Source organism: Gobius niger (genome assembly GCF_951799975.1).
Source record: "Gobius niger genome assembly, chromosome: 12".
Lineage (NCBI taxonomy): Eukaryota > Metazoa > Chordata > Actinopteri > Gobiiformes > Gobiidae > Gobius > Gobius niger.
In genome coordinates this window covers 13,089,125-13,103,312 of record NC_136863.1, presented here as the reverse complement: position 1 = coordinate 13,103,312, position 14,188 = coordinate 13,089,125, and the positions used below count along the sequence as shown (strand labels likewise).

The 14,188-nt window shown below is 40.9% G+C and overlaps 1 protein-coding gene across 1 annotated transcript in view; it reads left to right on the top strand.

The window, feature by feature from the left end:
• b4galnt4a (beta-1,4-N-acetyl-galactosaminyl transferase 4a) overlaps positions 1-14,188 on the top strand; it is a 128,682-nt gene that overhangs the window by 77,216 nt on the left and 37,278 nt on the right. The window contains exon 7 of the mRNA XM_079567480.1: positions 3,010-3,077. Coding sequence (XP_079423606.1) covers positions 3,010-3,077 — 68 coding nt within the window. The remainder of the gene's footprint in view (positions 1-3,009; positions 3,078-14,188) is intronic.

Below are 14,188 nucleotides of genomic sequence, written 5' to 3'. Positions count from 1 at the left end.
GTAGCGAATGTCTTGAAATAGGCCTCTGTCTCTTTAAGAACCTCTGACCCTTTCAGACACGCCCCCTCCACACAAACCCACACGAACCCCCTCCCCACCTCCAGTGGGGAGGGGGTTCTGCTGAGGAGCAGTGGTTGGTTACTTGGCTGGTGACGAAAGCTCGGAGGCGTCTCCAGGAGGTGGGGGCGTTCCTAGGAGGACTCAGGCAAACCTGTCCCTAAAATGGCTGCCATCAGAGTTTTTACAGATTACTCAAAAATACGTGAATGTGCCAAGGCAACACTTCAGGCATGTTTTTAATGAGGGAGTGACATAATAACATGATGTAAAGCTTGAAAAAGTTGATTTTGCATAATACCCCCCCCTTTAAGAAAAAAATATCTCCAGAAATCAGCAACCCTCTGGATAACTAGGAAATGAGGCCCTATGTCAAAAATCCGGAAATATCCCTTTAAGGCAGAATCCACTATTTATTTTGAACATAAATTGCTGTCCTTAAAGATTCTTGAGAATTTGTGTCATTTCAAACAAAGTAATAAAAAAGTATTTAAACCTCAGTATGTATAACATATGACAAAGCATATTCCACTGCATGGTCATAATGATCATGACTAAAATCTCTCTCGTGGTGTTCCTCCTGTTGTACCTCCTGCTGCTGTGAGGAGATCTCTGTATGAGTGATGACTCACAGTTCTGTGGAATCATCCGTATCTGCCTGTCCCTGCGTGTGCACGTCGCCTTGTATTTCGTGTTTTCACTGCACATTCATGAGAGAGCTCCGCTGCCGTCTGTCGCTTCTGCAGGTGTTCTGTCCTTGTACCAGCGCCTTTGTTCACAGACTGCTGATTAATCATGTGATACGAGACAAAATGGCAGCCATTCATTTTGGACACATTAGCTCCTTGGCACACATTTTCTACCTGTTTCAAAGGTAGCAATTTCCATTTCAACAAAAAGCTTTTTTCCCTTCACTTTAAATGTTTGAATAATACAAGTTTGTCAGGCAAATGCTTTCAACCATATGGGCCACTTTCGCCCCCAGTTTATCTATTAGCAACTAATGTGCTGGAAGCTTTTCAAACTCACAATGTTGGAACTATTCCTTCTTCTTTAGATACACCATTGTTGCTTATTTCACCAAAGTTAATTGATGATATATCTACTGAGGATACTTTTTGTGAGTGGATCTATTACAAGTGACTGATCCATGGTACTGCACAACACAGACACATACAATTTTGAAAACTAAACAATATGGATTTTACTTATTTGTATAGTTAAGAATATAATGTGAATCAGAATAGCTTTTATTGCCATTGTCAGTGAAGGTACAATGTCAAAGTAGGATTTTATTTCCATGCAATTCAAATATAAACTGTTTGTCCCAAAATCCAAGCATGTGTCCAGAGGTGACCGAGCCTTCTCAGTGGCGGCCCCTAAACTTTGGAACAGCCTCCCTCTACATGTGCGCTTGGCTCAGTGTATAGAGGAGTTTAAAACCAAATTAAAAACTCACCTTTTTGCTTTGGCTTTCGGTTCGATGTAGAACAGACATAGTTCATGTCTTTATATATTACCTGTGTTTAAGTTTTATTGTGTTTGGTCGACTAAGGTTGTTTTTAAATGTGCTTTATAAATAAAATTTACATTGACATTGACATAAACTGCCGCAGTATTAAAATAAAGAATATGTCTATATTTATATTATAAAGTAATAATAAACAAATTAAAGAAAACTGACTACCTTGCTTTATCTTATAATGTTTTTTGCTGGTAAATTATACAGAATTCATAATCTGACAGTGAGTGTGAATTTACTGGTGTGACCGCAATGATGTTGTCACTGTGTGAAGATGAGAAACAAAACCTGATCTGATCTCTCAGAAACCACAGACACTGTTTCACAGGCCTTGATCTTTTTGAGGAGGCGGCATGAATAAGAGTGGACTTGTGTTTGGCTCAGGTGAATGGCATTAGGATGTTTGTGCACGTTTTGAGAAAAAGTAAATGTTTATTCGGGAGTGGAAATTTACCGTGTGAAGGCACAGAAGCACACTTTGTGCAAGTTGCCTCTGATGCTGCCTGGGGTGTGCTTCTTCCCTTGGAGAATTATTTTTGCACCAAAACAGATTTATACCAGTACTTCATGGTTACTAAGGTATGTTTATATAAACCCATACAGTATTATTTATTGATTACTGTGCTGAAAATACTGCTTGGTTGGCTTATGACTGGCCACCCCGAGTAATTAACCCGAAACACTGTTTTAATATCATTCCTTGTCACTTTTAGAGGAGAGATTCTGCTCGACAACAGAAAGCCGAAAATTAGCAAGTTTGACAGAAAAAGTTTCCGAAACCACCATCTTCATGTTATCAATCAACTTAATCTTCTGAGCTTTCGTTAGAATTTAAGCTGGCCAGAGCTGATGCTCCTATTCTACACACACCACAGTAGGAAGACAACATTCCTCAGTTGAAATGTAGCCTTTCCGTGTCAGAGCGAGGATCAGTGATATTTACAAGCAGGAAGGGCTCTTGCGTCTTGCCACTGGGCTCCGCTGCCTCTCTGACCGATTTAAAGCCCTCAAGTGTGGCCAGCATAAACAATTGCTTGCATGCCCACTGTGATCCTCACCCCATTCTTTTCACTGTTCTAGCCAAGGCAGCGGGGGCCCTAATTAGTCCTGCTGGCGTGCTGTGAAAATGAATGGCCACCGATTTGACCACAGGCCTGGAGCACCAACCTCAGGGGTCTCCATAAACCGCCTTCTAAGACTCCAAATTGGCAGAGAATTAGTCTTTTCCGTTTTGTTCAGCCTGTAGCCTTTAGCTTTTTCTTTTGTTTGTCCATCAGAACTTGCCTCCAGACAGGCTTTTTTTTTTCCCTCTGTTCCCTTCAGACCATGATGCTCTCGTTTTATGATTCACAGGCCCATCACAAAATACAATTACTGTTACAAGAATATTTGGTTGCCAAGACAATAATTGTGTGTCTTTTGTGTTGCAGCTGGGCACAGAGTGGACAGCTCCCGGCGAGTTCAACAAGTTCAGGTCTCAATCGTCTAAATCCGTGCAGTAAGTGCCTCTGTTCCTTTGTTCTTTTTGACAATCTTAACCACGGATGTTACTGTCACAATGGAGGATGCTTTTGTATAATCATTTCTGCATAGTAATTCAACAGGAAACAACTTAATTTCGATCATAACTTCCATAAGAAGTGGGTACTATCATTTTAGTTTTAATGCATCAAATAGAAATGAAAGGGATTTGGTTAACTACGGCTAACAGCAGGCATCTCTTAATCTAAGATCCCAATAGCAGATAAGCTTTTTAAAATTCAGCACAACCTTTTCCCCTAATTGCACAGAGCATTCTGGGTAAAACTAGAAATCTGATCTCGCAGGATATCACTTCGGGTTGATTAAAGTGGAGAGTGCTGTTGTAAATTATTAAAGAAAATTCCCAATGACTTGAAATTTTGTTGTTCAAAGTTTACAGAAAATGACGCCAATGAACAGTGAAATGAGGTGGAAAAGCACAATTTTATTTTTGGTATGAAATTCTGGAATGCAGGATGTTTACTAAAGTATTACTCTGTTATGAGCAGCCGACATCACATAATGAATGGGGACTGAATGCGGGCCAAGACCTGTTGGCGTTTATGTGTGCGTGGGATTAATTGAGCCTGGCTTGCACCGCGGGAGCCCAGACTAAAGGCAAAACAGTGAGATGACAAGACGCAAAGAAGTAGTTATACAAAGGACGAGGGAAATAGTCGGGAAGCAACAAATAATTCAAAGATTTTATTTTCAGTATGGAAACAACACGCACAACAGTTACAGGGGGAGATGAGTAGAAGCAGATATAGCTTTGCTTGCAAGACCAGATCACAAATCCTTGAAGATGCTGACTACAACCAGAAGAGAAACTTGTCATCCATGTATGCTTTCATGTTGATTTGCTTTTTGACCTGGCCTCAGTAACTAGTGGTTATCAGCAAAAACCTCATGTATCCTGTAGCAGCGAGCGAGCATCAGTTACACACACTGCTTCTAATGCTTCGATAAAACAGTCGAGGTGTGATCGCATGAGACCAAAGTCAAACGTGGCACCCTCCCTCCATCACGGCTCCTGACTGCAGTTATTTATACGTCGCGGTTCATTGGAGCTGTGTGACCTACTCCGGCCCGAGCTGAGTGAACAGTGACTAATGGCCGCTGCAGGCTCGAATCATATTGTCAGACGATGAAACACATTGCCATTGAGAGGTTCAACTTAAAGCACTTGCAGTCATTGGAGATCGTTCACGGTGCTGTAGAGGTTAAACAAGAGGCGCACACGCCCATCCTAGGCCAGTACAAGTACCGTATTTTCTGGACTATAAGTCGCTCCGGAGTATAAGTCACACCAGCATAATTAAGAAGAAAAAAACGTAGCCAGCCTTGGCAACTATCTGGACATGGAGGCTTAACTGCACCGTTGACAAACCTCTCCCGGCAGCACGTTCTTCAAGCACGCATTTGCGGACTCCTTCCTCTAGCTGTGGCCATCTTTAGCCTGGCATTATCTTTTTTTGTTTTCTTCATTGGAGTAAGAGTAACCTCCGCTATTTGCCAGTCCCTCACACGTTTCTCGCTCACTCCAAACTTTTTTCCTGCATTTGTTTAAATCTTCAGTGGTACAGGAGTAGCAGATACTGGTACACAAGCCTAGAGCGCCCTCTAGCAGCTGTCAGTGTGAAAATAACAAACATGTGAAATTATATATTTTGATGTAAGTGGCACCTGAGTATAAGTCGCACCCCCAGCCAAACTATGAAAAAAAGTGCGACTTATAGTCCAGAAAATACGGTAATCACAATCAAATCAAAACTGCGATTTTGATAAACACAGTTAGCAAATCGCAAAGGCTGTGATCGTTTTCCAAAACTATACGTGTTTGTCTCCTTTGGAGTATTTACACTTCTTTTGTATTCCTCCACCTCTTGGATGGATGCTCTTTGAGGTGTGCGAAACTCATCCACAGCAAATAGTGCCATATTTTTCCCATCAGCTTCTCATTCTATGTTTCATTGACTCTCCATTTTCGAACTCCCTTTTTATGGCCGTCTTCCTATAGCGTGCCCGGTCTGCAGTCACGGTTACATTTGTGGAAGTGAATTCAGAGCTGTTAACGGGAATTGGAGGGCGAACAGGATCTGTATCAGTGACAGTTTACATCAATAGCAAGAGGATTGTGTGCACTGTGTTTTTGGTCACAGTTTGATCCGTAATAGTGGAGGCAGTGTGGTAAATTGAATCGCTGGGATGGCTGGATGCACCTGCAGGGGGATATGTGGGAGTCGTTCACGCCACCTGGACAGACCCACCTGGATCTAATGGCTCGTGATGTTTATGTGCGTCTGAGTGACAGTCAAGTCAGACCAGACTTTGGGTTTCAACATGGCAAACTTTCATCCTTGAGCTACTCCTTTAGAGTTGATCCAAATCCTTTGGCTTCTTTGATTTTTGCATTTGTTCAATATTAGTTTTAACTTCACACTAATCATTATCTGGTCGCTGGATACTATGGCTATAATTTTTTAAATTGCCTCTAAGTTTTATTACTAGTTTTGATTCAGTTGCAGAGACATCTTTGCTTATTTTTAGGTGTAGGCAACCACTATCTCAAGCAGTACAAAGTAACTTAACCTTAATGAATCTTTTTTGTAGTCCTTCTGGGGTAATACAATTGTTAATGGGATGATTGGGGGGTCTCTCATCTCCCCCTGGTGTCTCTGGCCAGAAAAAACACCTTTGTAGCTTTCCCTGCTCCGACCCGGGGCCCAATATACACTAATGAAATCATGAAGAAGAAGCTAACGGGCTAACGGGCAAAGCTAACTTTGGGCTAGCACCACTGAAACAGTATTTACAGCCAAGTTTGAGTGAAAATAATATTCTCCATTGTGTAATTGGATGTACAATATCCCTCTCTCCCTTCGTCTTTTCTGTCAGTGTAGTATTAACTCTCACGTACTATTAATGAGTAAAAAAACGCAGCATGCTACGACATCTGCAGTGGCGCTTATGGCCTCTGGGGGCAAGAGTTATTTAGTATACAATCTGCAATAGTATGAGGCAAAATGTGTGCCAGAATGAAAGCTGTGACAAATGATTTGTTGAAATTTTCCTGTGAAGGACCCTCCAGATCCCCCTATATTTTCTACAATCAGTTCAGTTTCAAATGTTTCACATAGTTGTTTACTTTTGATTTACTTTGTGGATAAAACCGACCAAAGAGGCTCTTTTGATGTTGGATGTTTCAGACCCCTAACCTCGACCCTACTGTAGGTCGAACCATGTTTAATTTTCTTATTGTTCACAAATCAGATTAATTTTTTTAATCTAAAAAACAAAACTTTTAAACTAAACTCCACTGAGACTGGAAGAGTTACTCTCTCAGTGTTTGGCTAATTGGTTTGTGTCAATGTCAAGCCCTGGTTGTAATAGCTGGTGATCAGCCGGGTGTGACCACTTCCATTTATTAAGGCTTGGAATTAGCACAGAAAGTACTTGACGTTTGACCCCTCTTGGCTACATTATGGAACCACTTTAAAGGGTTTGTTAGTCGAACAAATATAAAAAAACAACCTCAAATCTCATGAAAAGCTCAATAAGGGTTTGTAATTGGCTAAGCATTTGACATGGCATCGTTTTTACCACACAACACACATAACCACACAACACACATAAAGAAAATGATCATGTGGGAGGTAGTTTTACCTTTGTGTGGCTTCAGAAGTAGCACGGAAACACCAAACATCTGAATGTGACAAACACAATAATGAGCAGACCTTGATTTCTAGCCTGAGGGAACAGCTGTTTTAGTATGTGATTTGGTAAAGCATTAAAATTCTCTTTCTTTTTTAGCTTTTCTCATCACGTTGACACTTGTTGTCTAAGCCTGGGTTTTGAAGAAGAGAAATTTAGAATTAGAAATGGACTTCTGCTTTGACCTTGCAAAACATAAACTGATCAATGCGGAGTGGCAGCTTGTTCCATATTTTTGTCAAACTTTGGGGTCATGGTGCAAAGAATGTGTTTGCCATATAAAGAGAATTCTTTATCCTCAAAAGTAAGTGAAGCGTCTGTCAGAAATGTGTCTCAAAGGGGAGTGCGCTTAAATTTTAATAAGTGTTGGGAATGCTTCTTATTTCTGAAATGTGTCTAACAAATTGCAATAAAATAAATGAAATGACAGACCTTGCTCTACAGAAAAGTGAAACTAAAAATGATTCATATCTTGTTGCTGAAGTCCTTGAATCTTTTGGGGTGATCTGATTTGAGTGATAACCTTGCTGCAGTAATACAAACACTTTTCAAACTTTTGCTTATCCCTCGAAGCAAAAGTCTAAGTTTAACACCTGCGTATCTTTTTGTCTGTGCAGCCCGGCTCAGATCTGGGGAGTGATTGCTGCACCAGCGGCTTGGTGCTGTCACAACAGGCTGCTGAGTGACAGTGACGCAGCCAGATAAAAATCCTCGATAACTGTGTCAACATTATCGTTTCTGGTGACACCTCAAGTGGAGGCTCAGAATGGATTGACACCAGCGCTAACATGTCTCCTAAAAGTCTAAAGCTCTCGTCTGAGATTTTGCCAATTCTGTCACTGTCTTTGACGTCAGGTGTTTGTCAGGCTTTAGATCAAAATGTGATTGAAAGGATCTTGAAGATTAGAAAGAATTTCGTTAAAAGGTTTTGGCACAAAATGAGCACAGCCTTTTTCGTAATAGAATCAGGTCAGGAGTTTAAATTGATTTACAATCTTGAATCCCGAAAGCCAGTCACTGTGAAAGCCACGGTAGGTAGGCTGGACATTTATAGTCCTCCTGAGGAAATTAATTTGCTGTGAATAAAAGGCAACATTCTCCACACAAATACAGATATTCTCCTACTTAAATAAACAGACATGGTCAAAAAAGCAGCAGGCCATACCAAAAACTACACCTTCAACCTCATCATGTCCAGTTTTAAAAATGTTTATGATAGCTAATCCAGTCCACTTTATTTATGTAACACATTTAAACAACAAAAATCCCAAATTGCTGCTCATAGGATCAGTTCGTTTTGCTGCAGAATTACTTGTGGACTGCCTGAATCTGTTTATAGCGACAGAGTATAGTATAGTGACAAAGTGAGAGAGGAATAGTTTTATTTAACATGTCCACATATGCATGTAATTATAAAATTAAAAGTAACCTCTGACATTTTGACTGAGGATATTTAGGGTAAAGGTCACGAGACGGTCCCCAAGTCATGTATGATGTCGTGGCTGACATTTAAAGGAGCAGATTGCACTTTGCAATTTACGACGAATGGCATTTGGGCCAAGTCTGCTCAGACACATGGACAACGATGCCTGCTTATTTTCTTTCTTTTACTATTTGTGTAAACTAATTCTTATGGTACGGTTTCTTCCCAGAGATTAATTATAGTTGTTAAGAGGGAGTCAACTACGACTCTCCTTGCAACAGTGAAGAGAACCTATTGGATAACTCCAGTAATTTTACTATGGGATCTCTCAGTATCTATAATTGAATCACTTAAGCACTGCTAGCTATTAGCTGCTGTGGAGGCTCAAGCAGTTCAAGTGAAAAGCATAGTACTTGTGGCCATGACTTCATAGGAATACTGAATGAAGCTGCCTGACTCTATGCTGCTTCACATCAAAGAACCTGAGCCTGATAAACGTATACTCCCCTCTTACTGTGGCTGCTTTTCAAACATATATGATTGTTGAATGGTCATGTTACATAATTTTCATATTATTATTATGCTATATGCTATAAAGGAGCCCAGTCTTTCTGTAATGAATAATTTCTAGATGACTTCTTTCAGAACAATAGGATATCATGATTTAAATGACACATTTCCACAACCTTAACCTTAACTTGTCCCCATGGTAACCAAAGGCGTACCAAAAATCCTAGATGCATGAACCTGTAAATTCATGCAAAACATAACCGAGGTGTTCTTTGCAGCATTTTGTGTTGCTTTTGTAAATACCCAGCTCCACGCTCACCTAGCTCGGCTCTCAGTAATTGGCTGTTACACTGTAGAGGCTGAATTAGAATAAATCCAGGAATCCTACTATGTCTCGTCTGTCCCTCAGGCCTCCACAAAGCCATCTGTTTCTGTGACAGACACTGGCCTGCCGAGGCACTAATTTATGTCTCCTAAGCGTGTATGGGGTCCTCTAAAGCATCTCTAGCCTTACAGATTTGATTGGCAGGAACGCAGAAGTACAAGTGAACTATGATATGGGAAAGCTGCTGGGTCCATGGACGAAGGAGACTGCAGGTCAGCCAGCTTTGAGGAATGAGCGAAATTACTTGCTGCAGCCGGGAAGCCATTTATTATGCATTTGAAAGTGACGGGTTACACGCCGTGATGTATTAAATATCATCACATTAATAACGTATGCAGACACCTTCTGTCTGTGGGTGGATTTGCTATGACCCCTATTTGCCTCACACTGAACAGCAGATCTCGATGACGCAATACTTTGGTTTTGTTTTACACACCATTATAAATATTTTTATAGTATTAATGAATGCCAGGTTTGATTGTAATATCACAGTACAGTTAAAGCCATTTATTCACTGTGTGTCAGTTCAATGTGTTGTCAATGTTCAGTTAACCCAGTTAGAATCAGACTCAACATATTGGTTAATTTTAAAGAGTAAGTATAAAGTGTAAAGTATAAAGAGGAAATGTATGAATTTTCTTCAGCTCTGTTGAATTATCATCTCTGCTACTAACTCTCAAGGGTAAACGCCAGCTGGGAATTTATTTTAGCGTAACAACATAACACATACATAGTCACACAGCGCTTCACAAGGAACCATTTTTCATTCACTTCATACACGTTGTTAGTAAGCAACATATGTAGCCACAGCTTCCCTTGGGGTTACTAAGAGAAGCACAGCTGCACCAACGAACCCTCCGACCACTACTAACAAACCACTCACCTCACCCACCGAGGCAAGCCTGTATTCCCTTACGGGCTCCCATCCGTCCCAGCTTAGCTTGCAAGATATGACATTGAAAAGGCCAGTTGCAAAGTTACACAACTGTCTTCAAAGCAAGTAGCTTTCTACCATTTGATCTCGAGATAAAAGAAGGTTGGAGAACCAGAATGTGCTGATGTGTCATAAGTTTCACATAATGTTTATTTTTATTTTTGCCCAGAGGCTCTTGTGAACTTGTGAGATCAATTAAGTCACATCTTATCTCTATGGATAGGTACCTATAGAAACAGTGGGGTAATGTATTCCCCATTGGAAAATGTTTCCTCTTCATTTGACCTTCATATCTCCTGACCCAGAGCTGGGTCCATGGTCAGGACTACGTAGCTGGAGAAGTTTGGGGAGTGTTTTTGGTTGACAGGGGAAACTGTGGCACCGAGAGGAATAATTGTATTACTTTATTGAGCACTATAAAAATATGTGAAAACAGAAGCATAATCCCCATGTGATCCAAACACAAAGCACAGTTGGGCAACATAACGCCAGTCGTACTTTATGTATAGAGAAAAACATGTTGGAAAGAAGTGTGCGGGAGCAAGGGGGACATATTCAAGGCGAGTGACGGGACGGGAGGGGGATTTATGGAGGCTGCGGGGGAGAGCAACATGATGGCCCTCTGATGGATTAGAAAAAAGCGTGAGTGATGGGGTGAAGGGGGGAGAGCTGCCGTGAGGAGGAGAGTGAAGTTTGTGTCTCCTTGGGGCAGCTCCAAACACTGGTGTCATTAATGTGCTCGAGAAGAGAGCACTCGCCATGGAGAGCTGCCTTTTTATATCAAGGCAACCTGTGGGTATTAGACGCAGGCAAAAGAGGGGAAGACAGTCAGATAGTATTTAATGAGAATTTGAGAAGAGATACTTGAAACGTTGAAGAAGGAAATTACTGTTGCCAGTGGCCAGATAAGACACAGAGGTGCAGTGGATATGAGGGCAGAAGCTGGGTTTAGTGGATTGTTCTCAAGTTTCAATAAGAGATTAAGAGTTTGGTGTGGAAGATTTTTCTGAAAATATTTCATAAACACAGCCTATTTGTGTTATCAAATCTGAGGTAAACATGTTCCATTGAAATATTGGCTTTACTGATAACGATGTTGATTGATTCACAATTACAAAAACATCTTGAATAATGCAAGAATTTTTTATGTTTACATTTTTTGTGTTGGTTCTCAAAATGATAATCCATTCAGAAAGCAGAATGAGGGCAAGGGCTGCCAGATCCAAAACCAGTTTGGAGATTAATCCCAGCACCTGCCCCAAATCAAGTCCTTATTACACTGGTAAAATGGCCATCTAAACCTCTTAACCCTCACTTTAACCAAGCACATTTTCCCCAGTTCAGTTTTACCCAAATCTAAAAGCTTCTTGCCTGGAGCTTAAAGCCGATAGGCCAGTGTAACGCCTCATTTGAAAACTAAGACGTACAAAACTGAAAAAATGTAATAAGAGCTTTTATCTCATCTGAGACCATACCAAATCTAATACTTTTTTCAGTGTAGTGCTGGTGCAGACCTCCACTTAAAGCTCAGTGACTGTCTTTTGGTGGTTATTATCAATGAGCAGTGGCATGTTGACATATAGAGAAACTTGTGCTTGTGTCACCTATGCAGCTTAAAGAAATTAATTTTCATAGTCCCTCTGGGGTAAATACAAGTGTTAATGTGGTGATTGGGGGGTCTTTCATCTCCCCCTTGTGTCTCTGGCTGGAAAGCCACACTTGCAACTTTCCCCTGCCCCTGGGTCAGAGGCCCCAATACACACTAATGGCATCACGAAGAAGAAGCTAGCAGGCTAATGGGCAAAACTAACTGGCCTAGCGCCATTTAAGCAGTATTTACAGCCAAGTTTGAATGGAGAAAAAAAAAGATATCTCCATTATCTAATTGGATGTACAATATCCCTCTCTCTCTTTGTCTTTTCTGTCAGCTTAGTATTTACTCTTTTTAGTAGTATTTACTTTATTAATGAGTACAAAAAAACGCAACATGCTATGACACCTGCAGTGGCACTTATGGCCTCTAGGGGCAGGCCGATCATTGCCGCTGCTGAATTTGTTTAGTTGTAGAAATCAGACATTTCAGTGCAGCTTAGGTCAATATTGGACAGTGCAAAGGGGGTTACTAAACATTATTATACAAAGTTTCCCTGTACATGTGGCGGGACTCTTAATATTACACTTCATAATGGCACTTTATTAGGTTTTACCAAGTGCACAAGAAGCCATCGCTCTTCATTCCTTTTTCCTGACTACTGCTGGAAAAGTTTTTCTCTTCCCACTGTATTCCTCAAGATGCTCCACAGCTGAATTTGTCTCAAAGTGGGAGAAAAAATACTTCCATCTGCCAAATGAATATTTCATACTCCATAAATCCAAGTGACTTTGAGCTCTGATACAGTCTGAGTGAGTCCTATCTGGTGTTATCCAGCCCGGTCGCGCCTCTTTTGTGCGGCGCTATCTCCGTGAAGGGAAAGGGGAAACAAAGACGCCCAATTAGTCAGGCAATTAGACTTTTGTTTTTGCCTCTTCCCTCACCGTCTCAGTCGCATTCCAACAGCTATTCGCTCCTCTTTCCATCTCTCATTTGCCCTTCAATGTGCGTTTTATGTCTTTGCTTCCTCAGGCGCGCTGCAGAATTCACTCTAATGTATTTTTCTATTGGTAATTCCCTTACGGTTTGTGCCTCTCATTTGGTGTCTCGCGCAGCTCCCTCATCTTTCATTCGCTCATTTCTCCTGACCACGACCAGCCTTGTCATCCGTCGGCGCGTTGTGGCCGGTGCACGCCCACGCACATGACAGAAGTGGGTCCCTTTGTGCGTGCGTCCAGCCTGTGCAGTTAAACACAAAACACAGAAAGGAATAGACTTTTTCTCCCACTTGCTAAATGTTTTTTTGTTTTGTTTGACAGCCCTTTTATTATAATTTTTTCCAATTCATCATTGCGTCTTTATTTAGCCTCAAAATGATTAATGCCTCTCATATCCCCAGTGATTACTCATGTCTCTTCAAAAGTGGCACAAAGAAATCCAATGCGTAGATATGGAAATAATTATCCCCAGACAAGTGCAAACATCCCGCAGGACGCCAAAACACAGTGATAAAGTATCTGCGGTGAAAAGCTTGACGTAGCAAATTGAAAAATGGTGAAGAATGGGCGCAAGTAAAACAGCGCTAACAACACATTTTGACAGTTGTCATCTCTTACATTGCGTTATCAGCGCCACTTCGACCAATGTTTCTCAAACCGTGATGTATGGGCTCCTTGTAGCAGCTCCTCCTCTTGTCTTTATTTTATTACATAGAATTTTCTTTTTTTTTTAAATTTCATTCCAACTTTAAATTTGGCACTTGTCTTAGTTTAGATCTGGTTACCGCCCAGTTTATTATAGGATTAGTCATGTTTTAGATGCCTTTTCAGTCTGGAATAAGTCCCGATATAGTCTGGTGCAACTTGGAAAGCCAAATATCTCATGAGGGAGTGTGAAAACCTCAGAAACTACTGACAAAACAAAAATATTTTAGCAATTCTGAGTATTGGTTATTTTGGTCTCACACAGCTACTACATCTGAAGGCTTTATGAAATTGAATGAAAATTAGTTTTAGTATTAATAATTGCAGTAGTTGTGTTCCACTTGGTAAACACATTTTACAATATACAAATATACAATATACAAAACACAAAACATACAAAAGTGATACAAAATGCGCTAACCCCAAAATGCAAATCGACCCGTGTTTCCAAACTTCAAATAAATTGAAAACAACTCCAAACTTGAGGGATACCAGTGAAACAAAACTTTGTCATCTTCTGTTTTGTTTCTCTGTCGCTATTTGCGTATCATTGCTTTGTTATCTCTGCTCCTGCCGAATCCACTCCTCTATCTCAGCCGTGCATGTGATTTATTTTTTTATGCCTTTGTGTGCATTGTCTTATCCTCCATCTTGTATCAGGTAAACAGTGTTAGGAATCTGCCGGGCTGCCAATCTCTCCTCCCGCTTCTCTCGCTGGATGACTGGCTGTTGTGTTTGCTTTAATGCCTCCCGAACTGACAGGAGGTGGGAAAGAGCGGGGAGAGCAGTTCCTCTGCACATGCAGTAAAGATGATTGACTGACACAGC